This window comes from Cyprinus carpio, chromosome B5, assembly GCF_018340385.1.
Source record: "Cyprinus carpio isolate SPL01 chromosome B5, ASM1834038v1, whole genome shotgun sequence".
NCBI lineage: Eukaryota > Metazoa > Chordata > Actinopteri > Cypriniformes > Cyprinidae > Cyprinus > Cyprinus carpio.
Window position 1 is genome coordinate 24,798,731 of NC_056601.1, and position 26,827 is coordinate 24,825,557.

The 26,827-nt window shown below is 35.6% G+C and overlaps 1 protein-coding gene and 1 long non-coding RNA gene across 2 annotated transcripts; one reads left to right on the forward strand and one right to left on the reverse strand.

Moving 5' to 3' along the window:
* Positions 1 to 39: 39 nt before the first annotated feature.
* On the reverse strand, positions 40 to 25,591 carry LOC109065003 (TNF receptor-associated factor 2-like). Its single transcript, XM_042725057.1, has 11 exons — positions 25,439 to 25,591; positions 19,152 to 19,372; positions 15,221 to 15,299; positions 14,953 to 15,051; positions 10,217 to 10,378; positions 9,406 to 9,480; positions 9,138 to 9,212; positions 6,430 to 6,783; positions 3,818 to 3,995; positions 2,339 to 2,487; positions 40 to 1,721 (listed from the first exon to the last, which is right to left on the reverse strand). The coding sequence occupies exons 2-11, from the start codon at positions 19,370 to 19,372 to the stop codon at positions 1,503 to 1,505; spliced, it is 1,611 nt and encodes a 536-aa protein (XP_042580991.1). The 5' UTR covers positions 25,439 to 25,591; the 3' UTR covers positions 40 to 1,502.
* Positions 4,829 to 7,853, forward strand: LOC109065005. The gene is made up of 2 exons (XR_002013475.2): positions 4,829 to 4,889; positions 5,002 to 7,853. It is a non-coding gene; the product is annotated as an uncharacterized LOC109065005 (long non-coding RNA).
* Positions 25,592 to 26,827: the final 1,236 nt, after the last annotated feature.

Consider the following 26,827-nt stretch of genomic DNA (forward strand, 5'->3'; position numbering starts at 1 on the left):
TTTACTCAAGACTAGGACTGGATAAGATATTCATAACTCTTTAGAGAACACATCATAAGCTGTTTATTTATGTTATAAATGGATATATAGCATTTCAAACAAATCATACAACATTGATTATATAAGAATTATTAGATACTGAACACAATGCACTGCTCATATGACAGGAAAAGAAACATGCAATTTTGCCACACATTGTAAATTCAGGTTAATAGGATATACGAATATCTAAACAAATACTAAAAATACCACTTGACTGATCTGCTATATAATTGATAGATAAAAACGAATCAATAAATGACAGCTAAATTTTCCGATTTAGAAGAGAGCTAAATAGTAAAGAATTTAATTTTAAAAAGTGTAACATTTATCAGATTTTAACACATTTATCTCTCTCTTGCTTTTCCTATTTCCTATTTCCACCAAAGCAACCATGTTTCCAATATTCCAAGTAACAAGTACTTGGAGTTTTATCTACCATCAGGAGGATTTATACTGCATCTAACTCACCCTTTGACTCAGAAAACATGCTAACCTAGTGTATCAATGGTGTTACAGAAAAAATGCTGGTACCTTTTATAAGGGTTTGAAGCGAATTAAACATCTACATCTCTTATACTGTGAAGCCATTTAATGCTCAAGCCCAAACAAAAAGAGCCGGACCCAAGATCAGATGATGTTTACAAATGGGCCAGTAATACAGTGAATCTAAGCACTGGTTAGTCAAGATGTATTTTGAGTCCTGCTAAAGTTTCTGACTTTTTCTAAGTGAAATTGTAAATATTGTATTCGTGCACATGCTGTATCCAAGAACTTGTTTAAAAGGACAAACAACACAATGATTCATTTCTATAAGCTGATTGATTCACACAGCTTCTCTAATAGGTTTCACAGGATCTCTATTATTATGCTAGTCAAGTTAGTAAAATAAAAGCAGACTGGTGACTTACATGTAGCTATTTATATACTTATACTATACTTCCAGCAAAAGTGTTCAAGCCCCTAAACGTGCTCAAAGATGCATTTAGCAACCTAATGAAATCCCATATTTAACAATATTGAAAAAAACTGCTACAAGTACAGTAAATGCATAAAACAGCCAGACCTTAAGGTCATGGAACATAAGTCATAAGTCACATCTCTGTATACAATATTAAAAGTAGGTATAGTTAAAATATTAAAATATAATGTCTATTATATAAATATGTATTATAATAAATATATATATATATTGTGTTTTAAATATTGAATTATACCAAAATAGTGCAATTACTGGTGTGGAAGTCTGTTTGAGCACAGCCACTCCATACGTGCACATAATAATATTACTATAATTGAGTTCATATTTCTACAAATAAATTTATATATAAATATAATGTTATTATCATTAATATAATATATATTATATATTTCAATTGTTTGGCTTCCGCAGCTGAGATATAATAATAATAATAATAATAATAATATCATCAATTATTATTATTATGAGTAATTCCAGTGCTTTATAAGCCGGTGAGGTCGACTATGGCTTTAATAAATATGGTGTCATCTCTCAGATATGAGCTTTTGCCTGCCAGCTTGGCTAGAGGGCAGAAGAGAGGACAACCACTGGCTATGTTCATCTCACTGATGGGTCTCTGGAAGGATGTGGAGCTCACGTCAGGCCTAAAGGCATCGATGATGTGCTCTCTGTTGTTCTGGTCCAACAACATCAATGTCACCTGGAGGAAAAGAACAGGAGAGTGACAGGAATTACGATCCATGTAATGCCAAAGACGATCACAGCACTGCCATTTCTACTTTGCTCCTGCTACACCGGCTTTGCATGCGGTGTAAATGCTCTAACCTGTTCAAACAGGCGCAGAAAAAATATCCTTATGCATGCGGTGTGGCACTTCACATACTTGCTATAAAATGGTAAAATGGTAATGGTAAATTAAGCACAATTACAAGTAATAACTAACTAAACCAAACCCTACCCCTAGCATTAACCCTATAGCAAGTACATGTAGTTATATTAATTACATGTAGTAAATAATATTTCTGCTTAACTGTAGGCCTACCCTGTAGCAAAATCACCCTAAAACCTCCATCACCTTAATTCTCCATAGTAGACTATTGTAGATGTAATATTCAATACAATATATTTATATACTGTAGAGTGCAACAGAATAGCCACAACATTCAGTCCCTGCTTATAAAAGTCTGCAACTCTGCATCCAAACCACACAAGTGGTACTTTGATGCTTTAGTCAGTATCACATCACTAAATAAAAGACGAAAAGAAAAGAGTCATAAAAGCCCAAAAGAGAAAGTAAAACAGTAGCAGATCATTTACCTTCTGGCTAAAGGGCCACTTCAGCAATGCATCATATTTGCCCCTCATAACCACAAAGAACAGAGAAAGATGAGTGCCCCGGCCTGTGCCGTCACCGTTCAGGTAGAGTCTCAGACACATCTTATACCCATATTTACTGGAGTAGAACGCTAGAAAAGAGAAGAAAAATTGTAAAAGCAGGGAAAAAAATATTACTAAAAGTGACAAAAATGCTAATATGCTACTAAAATCAGCTTTGAACACTGAATGAGAAGAAATCATTCCCAGCAACTCAAAGACTCCCAAATATTTAAAACTGCTTCTCAGATTGTTATTTAGTTTTAATTAACAGATTAAACTGAACTTTACTTTGACAAAAAAGACAAATAACATTGAGTTTTTACATGGTTAAAAATATAAAAGATAATGATATAATCCAAAAATAATATAAATTATATCAAGATTAATTTAAATGAATTGATATAATTGAAATGATTTAATTGGTATAATTATATCACTTATATCAATTTATCAAGTTTATACACACACACACGTTGAAAAGCTGAGGTGGGTAATATTCTCGAAAATCTACTTGAAACAATAATACTGTAAAATATTACTACAACTTAAAATAGCTGTTTCTATTTTGATATATTAAAATGGTATTTATTTTTGATGGCAAAGCTGAATTTTCAGCAGCCATTTCTCCAGTCTTCAGTGTCACAAGACCCTTCAGAAATTATTCTAATATGCTGATTTAACAAATCATATTATTAGCAATGTTGAAATAGTGCTGTGCTGCTTAATATTATTCTGGAAACTCTGATGCATCTTTTTCAACATTTTAAACTGCGTGTAATGTCGTGATTTTATATTTCTTAAAAAAAAAAATAAATAAAAAAAAATAATAATAATCCCCCAACTTTTTCAGATGATAGCAAGCAGAATGTCTGAGTTTTCAGTAAATGTCAGCTTGTCTACAGAGACCACACGGCTCTTGAATGACACTACAAAAGTGAAAGTGAGCAGTTCTGGAGATAGAGGGAAGATCCAAATGTCATAAACGGACCATGACTAGTCAAGTACATAAGCAACCTTCACATAAACTTGAAAAATTTCCAAGCCAAGGCATTGTACCACAAAGGGTCAAGGCCCTCAGAATGAAACTAGACAAGTTGTACTTCCAATTTACAAAATGCAATTTACAAAATGCAAAGTATTTTGTATTGACCCTAGAACATTCCCAGAACACAAGTTAAGTTCAATCATCAGCATGTGATAACAGTGTTGAAAATAATTTTACAATTATATTATTATATTGATTATTTTCATATAATCCCCCCTTGGTCATAAAAATAAATAGATAAATATTTACAATAACACATAGAAATATTAAAATACCAATAATAAACAGAATTGACTAAATGCAGGAAATGCTGTCAATCAAGCTTAACCCTGTATTGAACCTGCAACAGTCCTTTAATTTGATTTTAGCCTTACCAGGTGAGAACATGGCAGGTGCCCGGCCGCCCACTGCGTCTTGCCTGCGACGAGAGAAGTCTGCAATTTTCCAAATGAAAACTCCATCGTATGTACAAAACTGCAGCTCCCGCAAGGACTGCTCGGATTCTGCTAACTGCAGATCTCGCATGGTTAAAGTCCGTTCTAGCTGTCGCACCTTTAAGAGTCACCAAACACAAATGAGAAACATGGTTAAGAAACTGCCAAACAGCAATGTTGTTGTAATAATGCAATTAGATACTAACATTTAAAGGATAACTATACACAATCCTTTATTCTGTGTGTCTCAGATTTAAGAAAGTTTGCGACACTGGTATCAACAAATTATCTTTGGCTCAGTGGTGTCTGATTCTATGATAATTACCATACACGATATAATAATCTATAAGTAATCCACACGACTCCAGTCCATCAATTAATATCTTGTGGAATGAAAAGCTGTGTATCTGTAATAACCACCGAGTTAAATTATTCACCAAGGTGTTTTTAACTTTAAACCATTGGTTCCGAATATACTTGAATACAAGTATATTCTATTTATATTATTATTTTTATTGTGAACAAGTCATCTCTTCTAAATCAGGAAATTTACAAGCACTAAATAAGTATGTCTGTGGATTTTGATGAGAGAGGACAACAGGGAATTTGTTTCTTACACTTACAGATTAGTTTCTTACAAACAAGCAGCCTTTCACATTACATTTTGTGGTATAGGTGGGACAAGAACTGACCGACTGGATGACTTGTGGCCATTTGGACTCTTATTCTGACAACACCCATTCACTGCAAAGGATCCACTGTTGTGAATTTGACCCTTATCTTTCATTTTTCCTTTTCTTTTTCCCATATATATATATATATATATATATATATATATATATGTGTACTACATATCCCACAATTCCAAGCAGACTACAATACCCATGCAAGTGCACTACATTACCCATACACCTCCTGGTCAAGGTCTATAAATAGACCTCAATTCCTTCCTTTGTTTCTCTTCCTTTGGTGAGGGTGTGGGTGTTTGAGTCCTTTCCTTAGGATGCGTTAAGTAAGTTTGTTTGCCAATTTATCGTTTGGATTGAGTATATATATATATATATATTGTTGATATGTTTGTTGATGTATTATGAGTTTGATTTCTTTTATTGTACTGTTTGTAGTGACTTAAGACCATCTTGTACATCTTGTACACGTTGTCCATCCAGTTCATCCTGTCCATCTAATAACATCTGTCCATCTCCATGCCATGGGAATTGTCTATGAATAATCATATTGAACTTAAAAATAAAAGAGAGCAAAGGACTGGTATCTGTCCCGTGTTTTAATCAGACACGCCATCAAGTTTCTACACCTCTGATGAACTTTGGATATATTAACATCTGATATCCTTCATCCACCCACTGGTGAACAAGTGACGTAAAGCTAAATTTAGCAAAATCTGTTCTGATGAAGAAACAAACTCTTCTACAACTTGGATGGCCTAAGGGTGAGTCTATTTTTAGAAAATTTTCATTGTTGATTGAACTATTCCTTTAAAGGACGATTTCTGTCATCATTTCATCTTAATTTTTGGTTAAACTACTCTTTTAACTCAATAATCAACTGTTGAGTTATTAGAAAGTCATGAATGGTCTCCACTTTATATCCCATGTGAATGAAGACTCATGGCAGAGACACAACGGAGGCTCTTCTGCTAGATGAGGAAAAATGTGCTCGTGTTTCACAAATCAAAGCAAATCTTGCTAACATCTGTTTTATAGTAGCTTTTTTTACAATAAAAAATACAAACTTACTTTCAAAGCTATTAAATCAGAAGGATGGTTTACCCAAAAATGAAAACACGGTCGTTATTTACACACCCCCCGTACTGTTCCAAACCTGTATGACTTAGGTCTTTCCATGGAAAATGCAGAACCGTGTCCCGCCTGAATGTAACGCACCAACTCTTAAAGGAAAAATACCATTAGGGGTATAGTGTGTGCTTAAAGCAACAATTTCGTAGCTTTTTACCAGTAAAAGTTTCATAGTAGCACCTTAAGGATACATATTACTTATCTAAGGCACCAATATGCACCTTTTAGGTACATCTGTTGCACATTTATCTAAAAGGGATGTTTGAATATTCAAGATTTATTAAAAAAAAAAAAACAAGGCATTTAAAAAGATTTTCTGTGAATGATTTAAATTTCAGTCAGTTACTCGTATCATAGTTTCAGAAGTCGTACAGACCACTTATCCTTCACTTTTTTATTATACTGAAAGTTCTCCAGAATTTCTTCTTTTGAGTTCCATGGAAGAAAAAAAAAGCATACATGGTTTGGTACTACATGGGGGAGTGTAAAAGATGACAAATTTGTGTAAACTATCCCCTGAAGTAAAATGTTACACCAGCATATCATAAAAAGATCGGTCAATGTGTCATAATGTGTTACCTGCTAGGTGAGAGCCTCGCATCATGCTCTGACACATAGCAGAGCATCAAAACCATCTCTGCTGACCGAAAGAAAAAAAATCCTATAAATCCAATTTAGCGAGCGTTTTATCCGAACTATTTAAATGTATAATTTTCTGCAAAGTGTCTGTAGTACCTTGTTTGACAGGTTCTCTATCTTTTCCTGGTCTAACCGATGTTGACGGGATAGTGCCTCCAGGGTGAGAGCTGAGCGCTCCACTTCCCTGTTCAACACACACACTATGTTCTCCAATGCTGTGACTTTCTGCTGTACACCAGGGCCGCCTCCTCTTCCTGCATTATGGCCAGCAGCATGAGCCCCCGCTGGAGATGCGTCTTCAGGTCCGCGATACAATCCCAGTCCGGAATCTTCATGCCACTCTCCAGTCCTCTCGGTCCGCAGGCGCACAGAGGACAGTACGGCTAGCATGAGACGCAAATGTTCCGTCACGCTGGTCTGCTCATGCTCCTGCTGCTTACCATTGTCAACCTATGAAAAATACTTAAATTAATACTAAATTAATAAGGGTTGCATAAAATTATGTAAAAGCATTTCTTTAATGTATAAAGTATTTATTAATTTATGTTGAAAAATGTCTTGTGGTTACCAAGAGAAAGAAAGGGTTAAACACATAACTGAACCAAGACACTATTAACACACAATTCTCACTATTAACTAGTCACTTATTAGCATGCCTTCTTGAAAACCTACTGATTTTAACAGTTGTTATATAATAATTAAAAGCTTTTGTTAATGTTGCTGGTATTGAGGTGTGATTCGTGTAAGAATTGGAGGCAGGTTTGGTTGTATGGGTAGGTTCATGGGTTGGTTAATGGGTCAACGGTGTACAGGGATCAATCTGATTACTATAAGGGAACATTGTTCAATCTGTTTATATAAATTTTTTTTTGATCATGATCATACGAATTTAGCGTTTCATGATATTTGTAAGCATTTTAATTTACATTAAATAATGGTTTGTTAATCATTAGGTAATAAGTTCTTTAGTAAACAATAACAAGCACATTAGCCCCTGTCACACATACAGTCTTTACTGGTAAATTACTGGTAAATTACCATTAAGAGATCAAGGACCTTTTCAAAAATACCTGTAAATTCGTTCTGTCAGTTTACTGGTATGAGAAGTTGTAACATTACCAGTAAATTACCGGTAATCTGCTCTGTGTGAATGCAGAATGAAGATTACTGGTATGAGCACATTTGAGTAAGACGTCTACTCTGGACCAATTCAGAGCCATTGAAATTCAAAATTCAATCATAACATTCTGATGCAGATTATGTATTTACTCCGTGCTGTGTAGTTCAGTCTAATATGATGTCTCTGGGCCAAAAGCTCTGCATGAATGTGAATGTTTGACACAAAAATGAAAGTATCAAAAAAACACTGACCGCATATATTCCTCCATGTTTACAAACATAACACCAGGTGGTGCATCCGTTTAGAGGTAATTTCTGGTTAATGATGTCACAGAATTTACCGGTAATTTGAAACTGATGTGAATGGTGCTTTACCGGTAAAAAGACAAAGCGTTGTTGCATGTGTGAACAGTGCATTTTTGTATTTACCAGTAAAGTAATTCCAGAAATTTTACGGCAATTTACTGGTATTACTGTGAGAAAGGGGCTATTATAAAATATTTCTAGCTATTCGGTTGTTAAGTGGTGACGTAAGAAGCGCTGTTTCTGGGTCCAAGCCTCAACTCGCTTCACTTGAGAATACTACCTAAGCAACCGTTTATGAGCACTGTTTATTTATATTAAACATTTAAGCTAAACATTTTCAAATTTACGGTGTACACTACAGTCTCCATGCTCACAGCGTCCCAAACACAAATAATTTTTATATTTATTTATTTTTATTTTTGTTTTCATTGTCTGACTATCTGGGATTTCGGTATGGAGTTAAAGGTTAGGATTATAATATTTTGGTAGTATTATATAGCATTATGAGTGTATATTAGCACCTTTTGTTGTTTTCTCATGTTATCTGATAGAGCGTTTGGACACGGAAGAGGTGACACGTGACGTCAGACTTAACAAGCGAATATGAATATATAATAAGTACTGATCTGTTAAGAATTATGTAGTGTTTGTTAGTGATTTATTAAAGAAAGTTTTTACTGCAGCTCTTTATTTGTGCCAGTTTATTCTCTGACCAGTAGATGGCACATTCTTTAAAAGACAAACCAGTATAAATGTGCACAGTAGAAAATATTTAACTTCCCTTGAAGACTTCAGAGGTAGGCAACACTTCGTTTTAACTTACTAATTGTGAACTCAACAATACAGAACAGATTTGTGAAATTACATTACACCAGTTCCTTACCCTTAGTTTTTTCATCTGTAAAGTATTTTCCCTAATGATTCACCAGCCTTTGCAAGTACACAAATTACAGTACTGCATACATTTAATACCTAGCAATGTCATTGAGTTTGGGACTTTTCTAACCCATACTCCAGACTATTCAATTAGTTTGGTTCCATTTTAAAAAAGCACGGGAAAGCAAAGCGTGAACTGAAAGACTCAAACAGATGCCAAGTTCTAAGCATTGTGACCAAACTATTTTAAGGCTTTTGAAACTTATGAAGCATTTCAAAACAGCTAACCGAGAGTAACAAAACCACAAATGAAATAAAATACTTTCTGTTGGCCAACACTACAACACTAATTTCTCAAGAAGCTAATTAACCTAGCAACTCAGAAATGCTTGGCATTTTTTCTATGCTGTAAAAAGGCAGTAGATCTCATTTGAACACTAATTCCTTGCACAGCCTCAATTCTATTCTGAACTTAACTACATTCATGAGAAACAAATACACACCACAGCCCTGCAGCCAATTTCACTGAACTGGCACGCCGACTTAGACTTTGCACAAGACTTGATGTGCTCTTGAAACTGAAAAAAAAAAAAAAAAAAATAAGCAAGTAAGTCAACACATGATTATGACAAATAATTAGAAGCATTATGTGAATAAAAGAAAAAAAACATGCTTTAGAGGCTAACATATATGTAACAGAGTGATTACATTAATATTGACAAATGATGTAATTCAAGCAGAAACTATATACGGCTGAGAATGCAGACCAACCTTTTCTCTGGGGATTTTCTTTTTACCACAGTCTTTGCATTGCATGGGGAATTTCTGACATATTTCGTCATGGGCCTGTGTCACAAGAGAGTAATGTAGGAAGGACAATCAGCAAAGATAATATGATATCAGCAACTATTTTGCTCACTCTTTGTGCTTCAACCCCAATGCATTTCATTTACATTTCATTTGCATTTTCATTTCCTCTGTTTCTTTTATTAATAATAATTTTTATTTTAATAATCACTATATAGTTCTTTTTTATCTTTGTTAATAAAAACAACAAAGATACAAATAACAAAGCATAACAAATACAATATGAGAATGAAACAAATTAGACAGTGCTTTACATTTTTTTAATTTACATCTATTTAACAAAAACATTCAAGTAAGAAATAATACAGAAACCAAATATTCAAATGCAAAAATTACTGCATAGCCTTAGTGTATCAATTATAAATAAACTGATTATTATTAAAACTACAAAAGTTACTCAGTCAAGATCAGCAAGTGATTCCCTCTTTTCCTTTGTTGTTTGGTAAACATTAATGACACAGACAGCAGCAGGTTTATTATATTAAGACCTAATGCACGGACCTAATATAATTTTACATATCAGACCCCCCCCCCCTCCAACTGACTATGTTTACATGAATACACACCAAAAGACAGATATTTTTTAATAATTTATGTATTTATCTGACCGTTCAAGTGCAATACGTCGCTAAAGAAAACATTGTAAAAACCATTAAATGTACACAAACTACTGATCGATCAGTGGTAAACTAGTAGATTGTAGGATGTAGATTACCTTAATTTCTTTGAAGTTGAATGTGACCTTGCAGTATTTGCAGTTCAGGGTTCTGGCCTCGCATTCCCGCTCATTGTGGCGGTCTTTCTCACTGACCAAGATGAGTGCTTGACATGCTTCACATTTTACACGTTCAAAGTCACAACGACCTTCATGCTGACCCTAGTGAAGAAAAGAAGTATCTGTAAATGTCTATCTTAAATGCTATGTTGAAAGGAAAAGTACGACATTGTTGTATATGTCAACTCTTAAATTGTGCCTCATTCAATATTATCTTGAGAACATGAATAGCTTTTTATAGCTAGCTGTTGTTCATGCACTTTATTCCCACAAGATGCATTTCCTGTTTTTAAGTTACTAAATGATCACAAGACATAACTGGCTGAAAGTACATAACGACCTTGTGGACAAGACAGTCACAAGACAGAACAAGTTCATCTGCACAAGAATTTATACTAATTAGCATTTTCAGAATTCTGAGATGTAGGTTGAATTGGAATAAACTGCAACACAAGGGGTAATTCATCCAAAAATAACAATTCTTTCATCGTTTACCCACATTTATGTTGTTTCAAACCCGCATTATTGACTGAATAGGGGAAATTTAAATGTAGTAGTTAATCTTTTTCAAATTTAAAAGTTAATGTATGGCTATACAGCACATAGTGTAAATGCTTTAATTTCTATTATTATCTGTTTCATATGAACATTTAAGTAACAAGAAGAAAAGCCACAGCTATCACAGAAAATCAATATAACGTTTTACAGTTTATGTATAGTTATGTACATCTTTATATTTTTAGCTGTCATTCTCAGTTGTCTAAATCAAAGGTCATACATATTCCACTGGTGTGTCTTTGTGCAAATGTCCTGTTTAATTATGCAAACTTCATATACGATAATGCTAGAGCTAAGGCCAATTCACACTACAATGACAGAAGACCAAGTACATAGGGGAGAGAGGGGCACAAAGTAACACTTTTAGACTTTCTCAGTTTGTGTACATCCACATGGGCTTCAGAATATATATATTTTTTTATGCACAATAATTTTACACTTGTCTAGTACAAATATGTTCATAATTACAGTGTATACTTTTTTCTTTGTTTACCCTCAAAAAATGGAAGTGAAATGTGACAACATGCCCGGTAGGTGGGGTAAAATCTGTGGGGCATGTTGTAACATGACCATATGACAGCTTAAAATGTTATCTGATCGAATGAAAAAAATATACAAGACAAACTAAATTATTTTGTTAATAAATTAAGATTTTTTTTTTTTTTTTTCAAATAAAATAATGGCTTTTTTTAAGAATTATAATCTTATAATCTGATTTTAGAGTTTGACAATGAACACATTGCAACCATGCTTGGGACAGCCTACATAAATGAGCAAAAATGCTTTACATGTCTTGAAATAATAATTTCTAAATATTAAACATTGACTGTCAGTCTTTATTCAACTGTTTCTTGTTGTTTCTCATTAAAATTCATTGAATTAAATAGTGTAAATTACATCACTAATGTCATAGAATAGCATATTGTAACGCAGTGTTACAACATGCCCCATCTGCGCGACTGGAATTTAAAACTGGTTAGTGTCTTCTACTAGTCATTAAAGCATTAAAAACGATCTGAACTGTTAAATAACAGATTGGAGATTAAAATAATAGCAGATTTGTCTAATTTTAAATGAATAAAAAAAACTGAGATGAAAAATTTACTTAAACCAGAATTTTAATTTTACTACCATAAAATAAATGTTCAGCGATATCTTCAAAAAAAAAAAAAAAAAAAAAAAAAATTTGAATTTTGGCACACATTTTTCTATATAATGTTGATATGGTAACTAATAAATACTGTAAATTTTATTACGCTAGCATGTTTGGAAATATTCAAACCACATGTGTTACAACTAACCCCGCGTTACTTTGTGCCCCGCGCTCCCCTACATCACTTCCCAGACATTCCAAAACCTGACAAACACCGATTCAACATGTTCAATTAGTGAAAATAAGCGCGACCAACACAAACATACAGGGGTAAAACACTGATCAGACAAAACCTGACAAATGTGTATGTTGCAATTTGTCTGCATCTGTCAGTGCAGTGTGAATTGGTCTTTAAAGGTCCCCTGAAGTGCCTTGAAACACGCAGTGTTATTCTATGTGGTGACGTAATTTCAACTGAAACAGGAAGAGAGGGCGGGACATATCGAGCAGCCCTGCCCCCTTTTTAAAATACCCAATAGCGTTTTGTTTATATCTGCTTGGACCAGAGCCATTGAACTCGGTAAAGCTGCATTTAACAGCCACAGTCTTAAAAGATTACACCCTAGATTCAATATGAAACAAAATAGTAAAAACAAAATAGTGGTAATGTTCATGCTGAGGCTTTGTAGTTGTAAAAGTTTTTAATATATGCCAACTCGCGCATATGATCCACTTTGTGCGATCGTGTCTCTAGACCAGAGCCAAAGTCCGGATCAGACTGTGTGCGCTGCCGTGGTTCGTGTACAACAACGTGAAACCAGACCTCATTTGCACCAATGAAAGCATCTTTACACTGTCTGAATCGTTCCCTATCACCTACATTGTGCACTACGATCCATTCACTGTTCAAGAAATACTACAAGTGACTGATTTGAGCCTGCTTCAGCATCTATTTATAGTGCAGGGGGCAGACGCTTCTGATTCTAGAGAGCATTTGATTGGTCAGAAGATTTGACGAGAAGATGAAGTACGATGTGACGTCAAAAAAATCATTGAGCCATTTTGGAGGAAGTGACGAACTGCAAGCTTTGAATACTTGTATCTTCTAAATGCGAATTTTGTCACTGTTTTGGAGCACACTGCCTTATAGACAACCTTAAGACTAACATATTGATACTAACACCCAAAAAACTTTTAAAAAATGTGATTTCATGGGGACTTTAAACAGGAAGGGTGTGGGAAATATAAAGGCAGTTTTATCTGTTATCAAGTAAAGGTCAGAATCAAGTAAGTCATCAATCTACACATCAAAAAAACAATCTGAGATAAATATTCTAAGAACATTATCAGACTTTAGGGGAATTTCTTGCTTCATTTCTTTAGTTACCATGTGTTCACACCAGATGAATCAACACTGACTCAATGACTTAACATTCAACACTGACTTAAATCACTTAACACAAGGGAAAAATTTGGGTCATACCAACTCTTTTACCAGCTAAACAGAATAAAAAACCAAGTTGACCTTGAAAAGGTTTCAGGTTTTCAGAAACGAGACTGAAAGTCATAATGGAAACTTTGCAAGAGTTTTTGTCAGCAGTCAAAATATCTAGGTTCACGGGTTATAAATAACTTTAACTTTAAGCTTTACTCTCATCATACACAATTATATACACTTATAACACTACATAACCATCAGCTCTCTGAAGCTACTCACTAAATCTTTTTTTTATTATTATTCTGAAAACAGAATTATTATTCTGCTTTTAACATAGTTTTAAAAGACAAATACTACACTAGCAATTTTCAAAAGCTTATCTTCTACAGTGTACATGGTAACACCGGTACTTTCCAGGCAGCCTTGGGACTTTCCACCCAACCCCCATCTTCAAGTGCTGACTTTCATACTCAGATGTGGGCGGACGTTATTTTTCAAACTGAGAGTATAGAGACAGAGCTCATTTAGGCCACGCCCACACTGGTAGGGTGGGGGATTACAATTCATAGCTCTCCATTGACTTTCTATTGCGGGAAGCTGCCTCCTTGTCATTTCCGACTTGTAACAAAAAACAGAGCAATGCCTAAAAGCTAGTTGTAGATGTCGGGGTATTTCACGTTGGGCTGTTCAGATGGATCATTTCTCAAACAAAAGGAAGGTTAGGAAAAGGGGCACTGACATAGATCAATAAAATTTTGTTTCTTAATATATCTCCACATAGGGTGGTGAAATAATTCTTTGACAATTATTTTACATTTCCCTCCAGTAAACGTAGTTCTCAGAGTAATATGACATGTTGCAGTCTACTTTTGTGTCCTAAATGCTCATTTTTGGGTCGACAACTTATAAAAAATTTAGTTCTGGGTTTTTTAGCTTGTTTACTGTACTATACCTTGTCACACAGCAGCTTTTAGGCATTGCTCTGTTTTTTGTTATGAGTCAGAAATAATAAGGAGACAGTTTCCTGCAATAGAAAGCGGAAAGCGTTGGATTGTCCACACTCTTTTTATGTTTATGTTTTATGTTTACACGGCCCGATGCAACGCAGCGCATAAAAAGACAGTATAAGTCATTATAATCAGTAATTTTGTCCCCACTGGATGCAACAAATGGCTATTGTTTTTGTCTTGTCGCGCCAGTCTTCTGACCAGGACACGCGTCACAGTATGGCAAGGGGCGTAACATTTCCGTCACATGCTTGAGGCATTCGGCCAGTCACAACACACTGGATAGCTGGCCGATCAGAGCACACCTCGCTTTTCAGACCAATGAGCTCTGTAAAAAAATGATGCGTTACAGAAAGGCGGGCATAGAGGAAAAAACAATAATGTACAGTATGTGGAAAATAATGTGTTTTTTGAACCTTAAACCACGTAAACACATTTCATTACACCAAATACACAAAATAATGTTCTTTTAACAACATCATATGACCCCTTTAAAGAAAATGTAATCATAATAGTTGACATTTAGAAATGTAAAACATTGTAAGTCAGATATGTCAAGCCAGGTGAACAGTGTTCTTACCTCATACTCTTTCAGTGTTCCAGACCAACTACATCCATCATTTGGGCATTTGGCTGGCAAGCTATCAATTTCCCTTCGTGCCGCATTATCAGGAAACGCCTATGGGGGAGTCAAAGATCATGGAAATTTCTTCATTAATGAATACCTTTTGAAACTGTATTCCTGTGATTGTTAAACATTACACCAGTACATGTACAAGAATGTATACACTGCCAAGAATGTATTCACTGAATAAGAGTTACCAGGAAATAAGAATGATAGCACTTACCACTTCAATATTGAGCACAGATGTTGCCTCTTCAAATATACCTTCAGCACGACAGGCTTCGCAGGGTATGGGCCCCGAGCTAATGAAGAGGAAAGATTTTAACAGTAAAGATCTTAACTTTCACAGTGCAGCCTTCAAAACAGAGCAAGGCAAGATCGAACTTAAAGCACACTATAAACACCACAGTTTTGGGAAAGCATTAATATACAGCCTTCTCTTACCTGAGGGCTATTTATTAAGTCTACCCAAAGAAAGCTTTCATGCTTAATTTGCAACAAGAAAGTAGTGCTTTGATAATGGAAAGATTGAAGTGAAAGCAGCATGTGTGCAATAATAATTAAAAGCGAAACATGAGGAAGGATAAACGTATTGCACCAAATTTGATGTTCTCATTTACATCCTATACTGGCTGACATAATAAAAAAAGCTTTAAAGTCTGTATGCAAACTGACATTTATCTGAGCCACAAGTAAATAATGGTTAAATTTTTTCCATGCTTGTACCTATATCACTACAGCCAGAGGCACTTTTCAAAGTAAATGGAATTAAATGGTAAAACAAGTATACATATATAAAATGTCAACATTTCTTGCAACTGAAAATGAAATAAAATTTTAAACTTTCTTTAAATTTAAAGACTTTCTTGTATTTTGTAGGTGGATGGTGAACAATCAGATATTTTGTCATAATACAGATTTTAACATTTTTACATCACTGATATTTGTCATATCAATATACAGACAAGCCTGTACTGACAATTTTCACAGCAATCTTGATCACCATAAGGGTAGATAAAATGACAGAAATAAGCTAGTCTCTGCCTCACATGGACCTATGGGCTCATGGGCCATTCACAGAGCGCCTCATTTTATTGGTGTTTCATTGGTGAACAAATCTATTTGTCAAAGAACCAACAATGAATGCACAAAAGGGAAGCATTTCCAGCTGAAACAAAACATTGAAAAAAGGACGGGTTTTAATCTTAGCGCTCCTCCTCCTTTCCATCTCTTGCTTGCAGCAAACAAACAATTAGTGGGGAAGTGGTAAAGGATACCCTGCCTAAGCTGTTTTTTTTCAGATTTTGATTAAAGATTACCAAGACAATTTTTTTTTCTTCTATAGATTAACTTTAATTTTTATTTCATGCTGACTTTAACAAAGACTGTTTCCAGATTGAGTCAGTAAGACACTGTTTGTTGACTTTTGTTCACTTAATTTTACTGCAAATTAGTTTATAAACAAGACCCAGTTAGACGCAAGCTTTTTAGAAAGACAGAGAATAAAAGAGGATGCACTGTCATATATTGAATTCGCAACACACAAGTGTGAGTAGCAATGTTACTATTTGTCTGTTACAGATCATTTGATTGTAATGAGGATTCATACGTTTTTAACTAAAATGTCCCATACTGTACCATCCATCTATTATTTTAATATGCAAAACTGTTACCCAATCATAGCATTAGGTGTTTACATCCAAGTTTTGAATGCAGCATGCCTATCAAAACAGTATGCTTCAGAGAGAGGGTCAAAAACAAGATAGAAAATAACCTATTACTTCTAAATTATGAGTTTTTTGTTTGTTTGTTTGTTTTTTTTGTTGTTGTTGTTTGGTCACACTTTAGTTTGGGGACCAACTCTCACCATTAACTAACTATAAAACTATGACTGTTGCCTCAAACTCCTAATTTTCTGCTTATTATAGTAAGTAAGGCAGTTGTTAAGTTTAGGTATGGGGTAGGATTAAGGAATCTAAAATATGGCCATGCAGAATAAGCCATTAATTTGTGCTTTGTAAGTACTGATAAACCACTAATTTGCTAGTAATATGCTAGTTAATAACTAGTTAATAGTGAGAATTGATCCCTAAACTAAAGTGTTACACACTTTACAAAAATGTCACTGCAGATATTCTTTACAACTTAAAAGTATGTAAAGCTCAAACCTTAACAAATAAGTACAAGTCACCCTGCCATACCAAACAAAGCCACAGGGAGATGTCAAAGGACTGCATATAAACTACTACACGTATCCATTCAGAATTGCTAAACAAACCAAAATTAAAAATTAAAACATTCTGAATGTTTAGAAACTCAGCAATCTGAAGGTGGCATCAATGAACAAGCTCTGTCAGAACAAGAGATCATGTCTGTGTTAATAGCCTCTGATGCCCATATGTACATAAACGCCACTGATCCTCACAATCTTCTAGAAAAAACACCCATCTTCTGTGAGCATCCGTTATAATTCACTTGTTGTAAATAATTTTGAAAATTATGGGAATATACTGAACTGTGTTCAAGCCCAAATATGATGTTATAGTGATCAGTGCGACAAGAGTGCAAATACAAGGTTTGTTTGTGCATCAGTAATAAAAGACACACGAGTGCTTAATGTACAACTCCTGTATGTCACTATAATTGTCTTACTTCCATAAAAACTTAGCGTGACACAGGCTTGCTGTATCCAGCCAAGAGCTGTAATTTGCATATCATAGATTCATGCAGCAGTCAGTTTTGAAGCACCGTTCAGTGTATTTCACACAGCGTGATGAGAAAAGCTTGAGGTGCTCCGAAACACAGAATATTAGAATACGTACAAGAAAGGTGGTGCTGTTGTTGTTTTTTTTACATTTTTAAAAAATAAATTATTTATCATATTAATCATAAAATTAGTAAATTGAAATTGAATATTTTTTTAATTTGTCCCCCCTATGGAAACATGGAAAACAGCCCTACAGTCCCTATAATGTTCTCAAAATGCCCAGTTTGTCCTCATAATGAATTTTTTTAAGTTAAAGTTAAAGTTTAAGTTAAACTTTAAGTTAAAGGGGTCATATAATGCTATTTTAAAGATCATTATTTTCTGTATTTAGTGTATGTTGACATGCTTTATTGTTCAAAAAACACACGTGATGTGACCCTGTCTCTCTCTCACGCACATACACACACACACATCTCCCTGACACGGCTGCATCAACATTACTGTGGTTCCGTAAACCACGCCTTCTTTCTTAGCATGAACATTTGGGTGACATTACGCAAATATTTCCACATTGTGACATAGAGATATGGGGGCGTGTTTGAATGAGGCATTTAAGCCCAGTCTGGATCAGCCTTCTCTTTAAGACAGAATAAATCCTTTTGTGGGAGACTTTGAGCTTTGTAACTCTGCAGATCCTATACATGCACAAATAGCTACATAACACACTAAAGAAACACATTCAATTAGGCAATGAACTTTAAATGACTGTCAATTCTTTGTTGGCTTATTACATACAATAGCAGTGGTATTTCCTTATAAATCTTAAGTTATTTTCTTTATATTTTATAAATTATGATTACAGGCAGACAGAGCATTACATGTTTTTCACTTAAGACATTTTTAAGACATGTCTTTGTTTAATGCTTATCAACAGTTTAATAATTTGGTTCTATTTCATCTCTCTTTGTGATCATCACTCTTCTATTCAGATTCTCTTGAAATCCATTATTTTAAAGATAGTATACTTATTTTAAACACTCTTCATTTTAAAATGTGTATTACTCCACTTGTTTTCATACTAGATAGCCTTTTATAGCTTCTCAAACAGAAAATGTAATTCACATTCATGAGTTCTTTTCTTTTCTCTTTCTTTTTTTTCTTACTTTTCCTAATAGTATAAAATGACTATGAAGTTGACAAAAAAAAACTACTGCCAAACGACTGATACCAAGGTAAAGCTCACCAAAGATTGAAAATATCCTAGGACATATCCACAGAAGTAAGTGAAGATAGTATATCCAGACTGAAGGAGAACCATTTGGGTTAAGAGGCAAAAGAGTGGATCAACATCTAGCTACAGTGCAGTGGTAGATTAAAGGGATTGGGAATGTCCATGGAGAGGGTGGCAATAAATGCGGAGCAAGAGGCAGAGGGTTGCCCTGGGTACCTGGTGAGTTGTTTGAAACAGAACACACAGAAGCGATGTCCACACTGTGCTTGGAAAGGTTTCCTAAGAATCTCTTTGCACTGTTGACATTGATATTTTGGTTCCATGGACACAGACAGCACTTCTCGAGATATCCCAGGTAATGTGGAGTCCAATGAAGAAGGTAAAGATGGACGTGCCATTGCCTTCCATTTACCCACAGTGCCAGCAGTGCTGATCATCTGTAAAAAAAAAAAAAGGCACAAATTAACAGATTAATGGCAGACGTGTTTTAACACCTTTGTTTAAATTCAACATAAAATTGCATTTACAATGAATTTATCTTCCATTATATGAAATATTTATAAGTGAAAGAGGATATTCAACCAAATAAAAAATTGTAGGGTTGGACTTGGAAATGGAGTCACACCAGAATGTGAAACTTTTTTAGTCCATTAGAAAATACTATAATATAATAAGCCTGCATTATTGTGTGCACAGTGTAACTGCTGGACAATTCAGACAAATTATTATGTTATATTTAACAAGTTGCCTAATACACCCCTCACCAAACAACTGGAGTTGGTGCCGGGATGTCTGTGAACTACCCCCAGCCCACTGGTTACCATAGCAGCAAGAAAACATTAAAAGATAAGATTTACAAATCAAAGGAATTTAGGGAGAGTTAACTCTTGCTTAATTCCCTAAAAATGGCTCACTGACCCCCTGGAGGGGTGACCTCCACAGAAGTTATTGGCCACTTTCAGAGTGACCTCACTCTCTTCTTCTCTCTGGTTGCTCTTGGAACCTTTCTTTTTGTTGCTGTGTGGAGGAGACTGGAGACATCATGCTGCGGGACCTCCTCCACACCAGCAGGACGCCAAAGTTGCAACTCTTTCGACCACCAACAAATCAGAATAATCTTTGGAGTTTGTCAGTCTTCAGCACAGAAGAACTTGATTGCAACTCCAACACCATCGAACCAATGAACCATCAAGTCTTTGTTCCGAGACTTGAGATGCACCAATTGCAATGTTTTTGACAGATTTTTTTTTTTTGTATGTGTACGTTTTTTGGTACCGTTTTTGCCAATTCAGTCGTTCCACAAGATGGGAACACTGGCCCCACTGTTACACAGTAGAAGAAAAAAACAAAAGAAATAGAACAACAACAACAAAAGCGGAGACTGCAACAACAACAGAGGCTCACATTGACAGTGATTGTGAGTTAGAGGGTATGAGACAGCTCATCTTTGGTTTAAAAGAGTTCAAAAATATTTGTTATCAGTCATAACTTACGGGGAAAAACATAGCAGATACTGGACATGGATTTGGGGCAGTCATGGCCTAATGGTTAAAGAGTTGGACTTGTCACCCATAGTTTGCGGATTCGAGTCTCAGGTTCGGCAGGTATTGTAGGTGGGGGGAGTGAATAACGAGCGCTCTTTCCACCTTAAATACCACGGCTGAGGTGAGACCCTTGAGCAAGGCACCAAACCTCCAACTGCTCCCTGGTCACCACAGCAATATGGCTGCCCTCTACTCCGTGTGTGTGTTCACTAATGTGTGTGTGCACTTGGATGGGTTAAATGCAGAGCACAAATTCCGAGTATGGGTCACCATACTTGGCCACACGTCACTGTGTAGTGAACAGCGGTCAAGATAGCAAGACTTCTTTCCACACAACACGTGGAAAGTTATGTTCTGATGAGATCAGGCTTGTGGACAACAAAGGATGCCTTTTGTTTTAACATAGCAACACTACCTCTTGTTGAGAGATGGGGTTAACATTAACATACAGTAACCCCCAGGCAGGAACTCCCATATGGTACTTTTCCACTGCATGGTACAACATGGTACGGTTCAATACAGCTAATTTTTGAAGGGTTTTCCACTGGGAACAGTACCTGGAACTTTTTTCAGTACCAACTCAGTTAAGGGTCCAAGCGAGCTGTACCAAAATGTGATACGAGACACCAGCAGTGTTGCCAACTTAGCGACTTTCGTTAGATTTAGTGACTTTTCAGAGTGAATAATCATAAATTCCCCTCACAGTTTTGCCATGTGGCCAAAGCCACAAAGAAAAAACACATCTTCACATGCATTCACACAAAATGGACACAAAATCGACTAAACCTCATATTAATTTACAGAGCTATATATACTTAAATGGGTCATGAAACCCCCGTTTCAGCACTGGTTAGTTCTCACCACAGTTTAAAAAAAATAAAATAAAAAATAAAAAACCTTCCTACAAAAGTGGGCGTGATGTCCAAACAATTCAATTTCTATACTTCACTACTCCACAACTTTTTTCTGACCCCGCTGTCCCAGTGAGCATTTTGCTGTCCAATGGTCATGTCTTAACTTTGCAATTTCTGTATTGCATTAGTTTTGAATATTTCTCATGGGGATTTAATAATTTTTGACATCTCAGTCCGAGTTAAACTTCTTTTTTGGCTCATTTTATCAGTTAAGTATCATTAACATGACATCATTCATCGGAAGTCCATGGTTATTAGACAATGCCAGCTCTCATTCTGCATGTGCTACAACAGCATTCTATAGACGTGGATGTGACTGACTGGCCAGCAGATTTGTCTCTAATTGAAAACGTATGACCCAGCATGAAATGGAGAATCAGACAACGACTATGGACTGTTGAGCAGGTGAAGCCTTGTATTAAGTCAGAATAGGCAAAACATTTTGCTTGCAACACTTTAAAAAATAGTATCCGTAATTACCAGATGATTAAAATATGTAATTAAAAGCAAAGGTGACACAATGGCAAACATGCCACTGTCCCAAATTTTTGGAGTGTATTGTAGCACCAAAATCTTTGTTTTTCATTGTACTTTAGTCAATTAAATAAAGGTAAAAGAGAATGAACAAATAACATATTCTTGATTTTATTGCATTTCACAAAACAGGCCAACTTTTCTGGAATTGGGTTCGTAAATTTACCGTTTTCTCCTAGTTATAGCCTTCAAATATAGTGGTATTTTTCATTATGTTGTTGAGATGCCTTCACACGACATCAACACCTCCGTGCAGCTGCAATTGTAACCTATTATCATTGGTCCTATACCGGACAATGGACCGTTTGACCACTGAATCCAGCAGTCCACCATAATATCGAAGTAAGTACGCAGCATTGATCATTGTTACCGCTAAATATTTCTCATGTGACATGTGATCTGTAGTTTAAAGATGAATTATTGTGCACCTATAGCATTCCTTGCTGTCATTAAAACATAGCATACCACAGGAAAACCAGATAAAAAAGTTTGTCAAGGCAAACTTTAAGTTGGCTTGAGAAAGCTGGACCAGAAAGTTTGAAAAAGTTACTCGGGGTGGTTGCTAGGGTGTTTTTATGCGGTTGCTAGGGTACATTTGGTGGTTGCTAGGGTAGCCTTGGTGGTTGCTAGGTTGTTGCTATGCAGTTGCTAGTGTACACGGGCCGGTTGCTAGGATCTTGCGATGCGGTTGCTAGGGTACCCAGGGTGGTTGCTAGGGTGTTAATAGCAAGTTGTTAACATGATTAACAAATAACTAGCATGTTGTAAGCATGATTAGCATGTTACCAGCATGTTGTTAGCATGATTAGCAAGTGACTAGCATGAAGCTATCATGATTAGCAAGTTACTAGCTTTTTTTAGCATGATTAGCATGTTACTAGCATATTGCTAGCGTGATTAGCAAATGACTAGTATGTTGTTTGCATGATTAGCAAGTTATTAGCATGTTGCTAGCATGTTTCTAGCATGATTAAATGTTACTAGCATGTTGCTAGCATGATTAACAAATGAATAGCATGTTGTTAACATGATTATCAAGTTACTAGCATGTCATTAGCATGTTTCTAGCATGATTATAATGTCATTAACATGTTGCTAGCATGATTAACAAATAGCATGATTTACATGTAATTAACATGTTGCTAGCATGTTTCTAATTAGCATGTTGCTAGCATGATTTACATGTAATTAACATGTTGCTAGCATGTTTCTAGCATGATTAGTATGCTATTATCATGTCGCTAGCATGATTAACAAGTTACTAGCATTTGCTAGCATGTTTCTAGCATGATAAGCATGTCGGTAGCATGTTCCTAGCATAATTGGCAAGTGACTACCATGTCGCTAGCATGATTAGCAAGTTACTAGCTTGTTGCTACCATGTTTCTAGTATGATTAGCATGTTGCTAGCATGTTTCTAGCATGATTAGCATGTCAATAGCATGTTCCTAGTATGATTAGCATGCTTTCTACATAGACCGTATAAAAACATGGATGTAGTGTCCGTGACATCACCCATAGACTCTTCAAGAGCGGTTTTGAAGCTCAAAGTGTGCAGAGCGGGCCGTCACCATCTTGGCAGCGCGTCACCGCGCGACTCTCCCGGATAATCGAAAATGGCCAAAAAGGCAGGACCTGGTTGCTGAAGCCACGCCCACCTAGCGCGAGGGCATTGTCAGCAGCGGCAATCCACCTGTCACTCACGTGGCCACGCCCTTAATTATGCAGAACTTTAATGCTTAATATAATTTAAACGGATGAGTTATAAAAAAAATTCACCCCCCTCACAGTTGTCATGAAGGGCAAAATGAGCTATATAAACCAAAATAATTTTTTGCACCAGGCTGTAAACATGTTTTTTCTGCTGTAAAGTTGAGCATTTTAACATGGGGAGTCTATGGAACTGACTCCCTTTTGCAGCCAGCCTCAAGCGGCCAGTCGATGAATTACAGTTTTAGTCACTTCCTTATTGGCTTCACGAGAGAGAGCAGGAGGTTGCCGCTCGGTTTTCTAGCATGATTTGCAAGTGACTAGCATGTATACTGTAGTTTAGTTTAAAGATTAATTATTGTGCACCTATAGCACTCCTCGCTGTCATTAAAACATAGCATACCACAGGAAAAATTATTTAGCCTATTGTTAATAAAATTATGTAATTATGTTTTTTTGTAAAATTATGTAATTTCAGTGTTTATCTCCATTAATGCAAGTGGAGTATTTAATGTAAATGTGTATATCAACATGAAAACAGAGTTTAAAATCGCTGTTTACTTAATTACTTTTCTCACTCCAGGAAAAGGAGTTTGTACACATGGTCTAGATTGTCCGTATGGTGTGTACATATTTACGCCAAGTTTATTTTTTATAAATCATGATATGTGTGTGGAAAATTGCGTACGCATGTTTATGTGCCCATTTTGTGCGTACGCAACGTTTTTAAATGAAACCCCAGATCTCAATACAATAGAGCAGTTTGGGATGTGGTGGAACAGTGGACATACTATAGTTTACTAATGTTTTACAATATTCTAAAACAAAATGTGGTGCAAACCTTCAAGTGTATACTGTACGTCAGCACACTATTTTTCATACAAAAACTCAATACAGGTTGGTCTGAAACAAGTATGATTTTTATATTCTGGAGATTTATAACTTTTCAACCATATATGACAAGACTATGTGTTATGATGCTTTTGCAGTTTTCAAGTAGATGGAGTCATTTTTTTCACACTATGAAAATGGAGCACCTCTAATATTTCAGATTTAATTCTTATTTAACTATTCCTTTTAATACGAAACACAAACCCATTCTTAATCTATTAGTCCATTTGTTGAGGTAAGGTTACACTGTTTTCCATATAGTCTAACATCATTTTATAAAGAAAGTGCATTATTTAGAAAGTGTTGGCTATGGATCTTAAGCTGTGCACTTGATACGTTTTTACCTATACAGTCTATGGTTTTTACCTATTACAGTTTGCTTTTAATCAATAAAGTATGATGTAGGAAGTATGATCAGCTCTGTTTTAAACCGCAACATATCAGCTGACAGACTTTTTCAACGTTTTCAAACTTAAAATGGCCACAACTTGATTCAACTGAAGTCATAAAATCACAAAATTCCGTGTTTGTTCAGTCATATCTTGTCTAGGCCTAAAATACAGGTTGCGTGTTTACCTTGGTGTTGACAAAATATGTTGCCGAGTTACAGCCACTAAAACATTCAACGTTATGAATTATGAACCAAGAGTTTACGATAGAGGAATTTATCAAGTGTCTTTATAGCTACCACAAAAGCAATCTAAACCGATTCAAAAAAAATCAAACGGCAGCTGAGAGCAAATCTATCTTGCTTCCTGACTCTCCCAGTGACAAAAAAAAAAATGGCAACTCACTCGAGCACCCGCACACTACGCGTACACTTCCCAACTACAGGCAATGTGTTGCAGTTCGAAACACTACGGTCAACGTGAATCTCAAAGCAACTATAAAGAATATAAAAGTTACTCACCAAATACTTCCAAATACTGTGGGATACTTCCAAAAACTAACCGTCACTACGTGTCATCATACACGCAAGCTTAGTTAGGTAACGTCACTATATGGCAAGCCATATTAACATTTGAACAATTTGAATTGTTTTATGTTGGCAGTGAGTTATGTGTGTTGTTTATGCGCCCGGCACCTCGCTGTTTCTAACACCGAGTCTGTCTAATCATTTCTCCTCTTAATCTCATCCATATTGCTATGAAATATAGAGTAGAACATGTAGAGTTCAAATGGTTTTACATTTTGTTGTCTGCATTGACACGTGCATATGATCCACTCTATGCTATCACGGCTTCGGACCGGAGCAGACTGTTTAGGTGCTGTGGTGGTTTGAGTGACAACGCGAAACCACTTCATTTGCCCCAATCGAAAGAATATTTACACTGTCTTAATCATTCTCTATATATTTCCTATATAGTGCAACGCGTGCAATTCACTATACAGAAAATACTAATTGCGTAAATAAGTGACCGATTCATCCATAGCTTCAGCAGCTATGTATAGTGTAGGGGGTGTGACGCTTTGGATTCTAGAGAGCATTTGATTGGACAAAAAATCTGATGAGAAGCTGAAGTGTGGGGTACTGTAATCAAAATTATTAAATCATATTGGTGGAGGTGAGAGACTATATGTTTTAAATGCTTATATCTTCTAAGTGCAAATGATTTGTAGTTGTTTCACAATAAGAATCATCTTTAATGCCAAGTACTGTGGGTGTACATGCACAAGGAATTTGTCTTGAGGTATTGGTGCTAACAAAGATATTAAACATACAAGAAATAATTATAATAATAATAACAATAAAAATCATAAGATAAATATTGTGAGGTGAGATAGGTTAAGGGAGAGAAAGATAAGATTAAATAAGAAGCAGAGAAATCTAAGAAGTATATTATCTGAACATTTGTGGGGGAAGTGTGAAAGTGGGGCACTGTAGACATTCATAGTTGAATAAAAGTTAATAGTTGTTAAAGTATACATAAGTGTACATTAGTGCAAGATGTGTAAAATGTGCCAGTTCAAAAGCTCACAGTTTGAATTAAGTTAATGTAATGTTTACTGGCCATAGGGGCAAATAAGAAGTCACAATGGATTGTTGGAGTTGTTGTTGAGGGTAGTTGCAGATGGGGAAAAAATATATTTTTGTGGCTTAAGGATCTGGGCCCGTATTTATCAAGCCTCTGAGAATTACTCACAAGAACACTGCTAAAAATTGACTTAGGTGTAAAAAATGATGAATAAAGCACATAAAGAAATAAATAAAGCACATAATCAGTACCCAGTGGCGCAAAAAGTGGGTATGCGCTATATGCGGCGCATAGGGGCGCCGCACCATGGGGGGCGCCAAAGC

Excerpts from the sequence above, each read along its gene's own strand:
- LOC109065003 (XM_042725057.1), bottom strand. The coding sequence starts at position 19,372 with ATGATCAGCACTGCTGGCACTGTGGGTAAATGGAAGGCAATGGCACGT. Across the intron at positions 10,379-14,952 it reads GAACACTGAAAGAGTATGAG|GGTCAGCATGAAGGTCGTTG; the intron begins GTAAGAACACTG and ends TTTCTTCACTAG. Across the intron at positions 9,213-9,405 it reads AGAAAATCCCCAGAGAAAAG|TTTCAAGAGCACATCAAGTC; the intron begins GTTGGTCTGCAT and ends TTTTTTTTTCAG.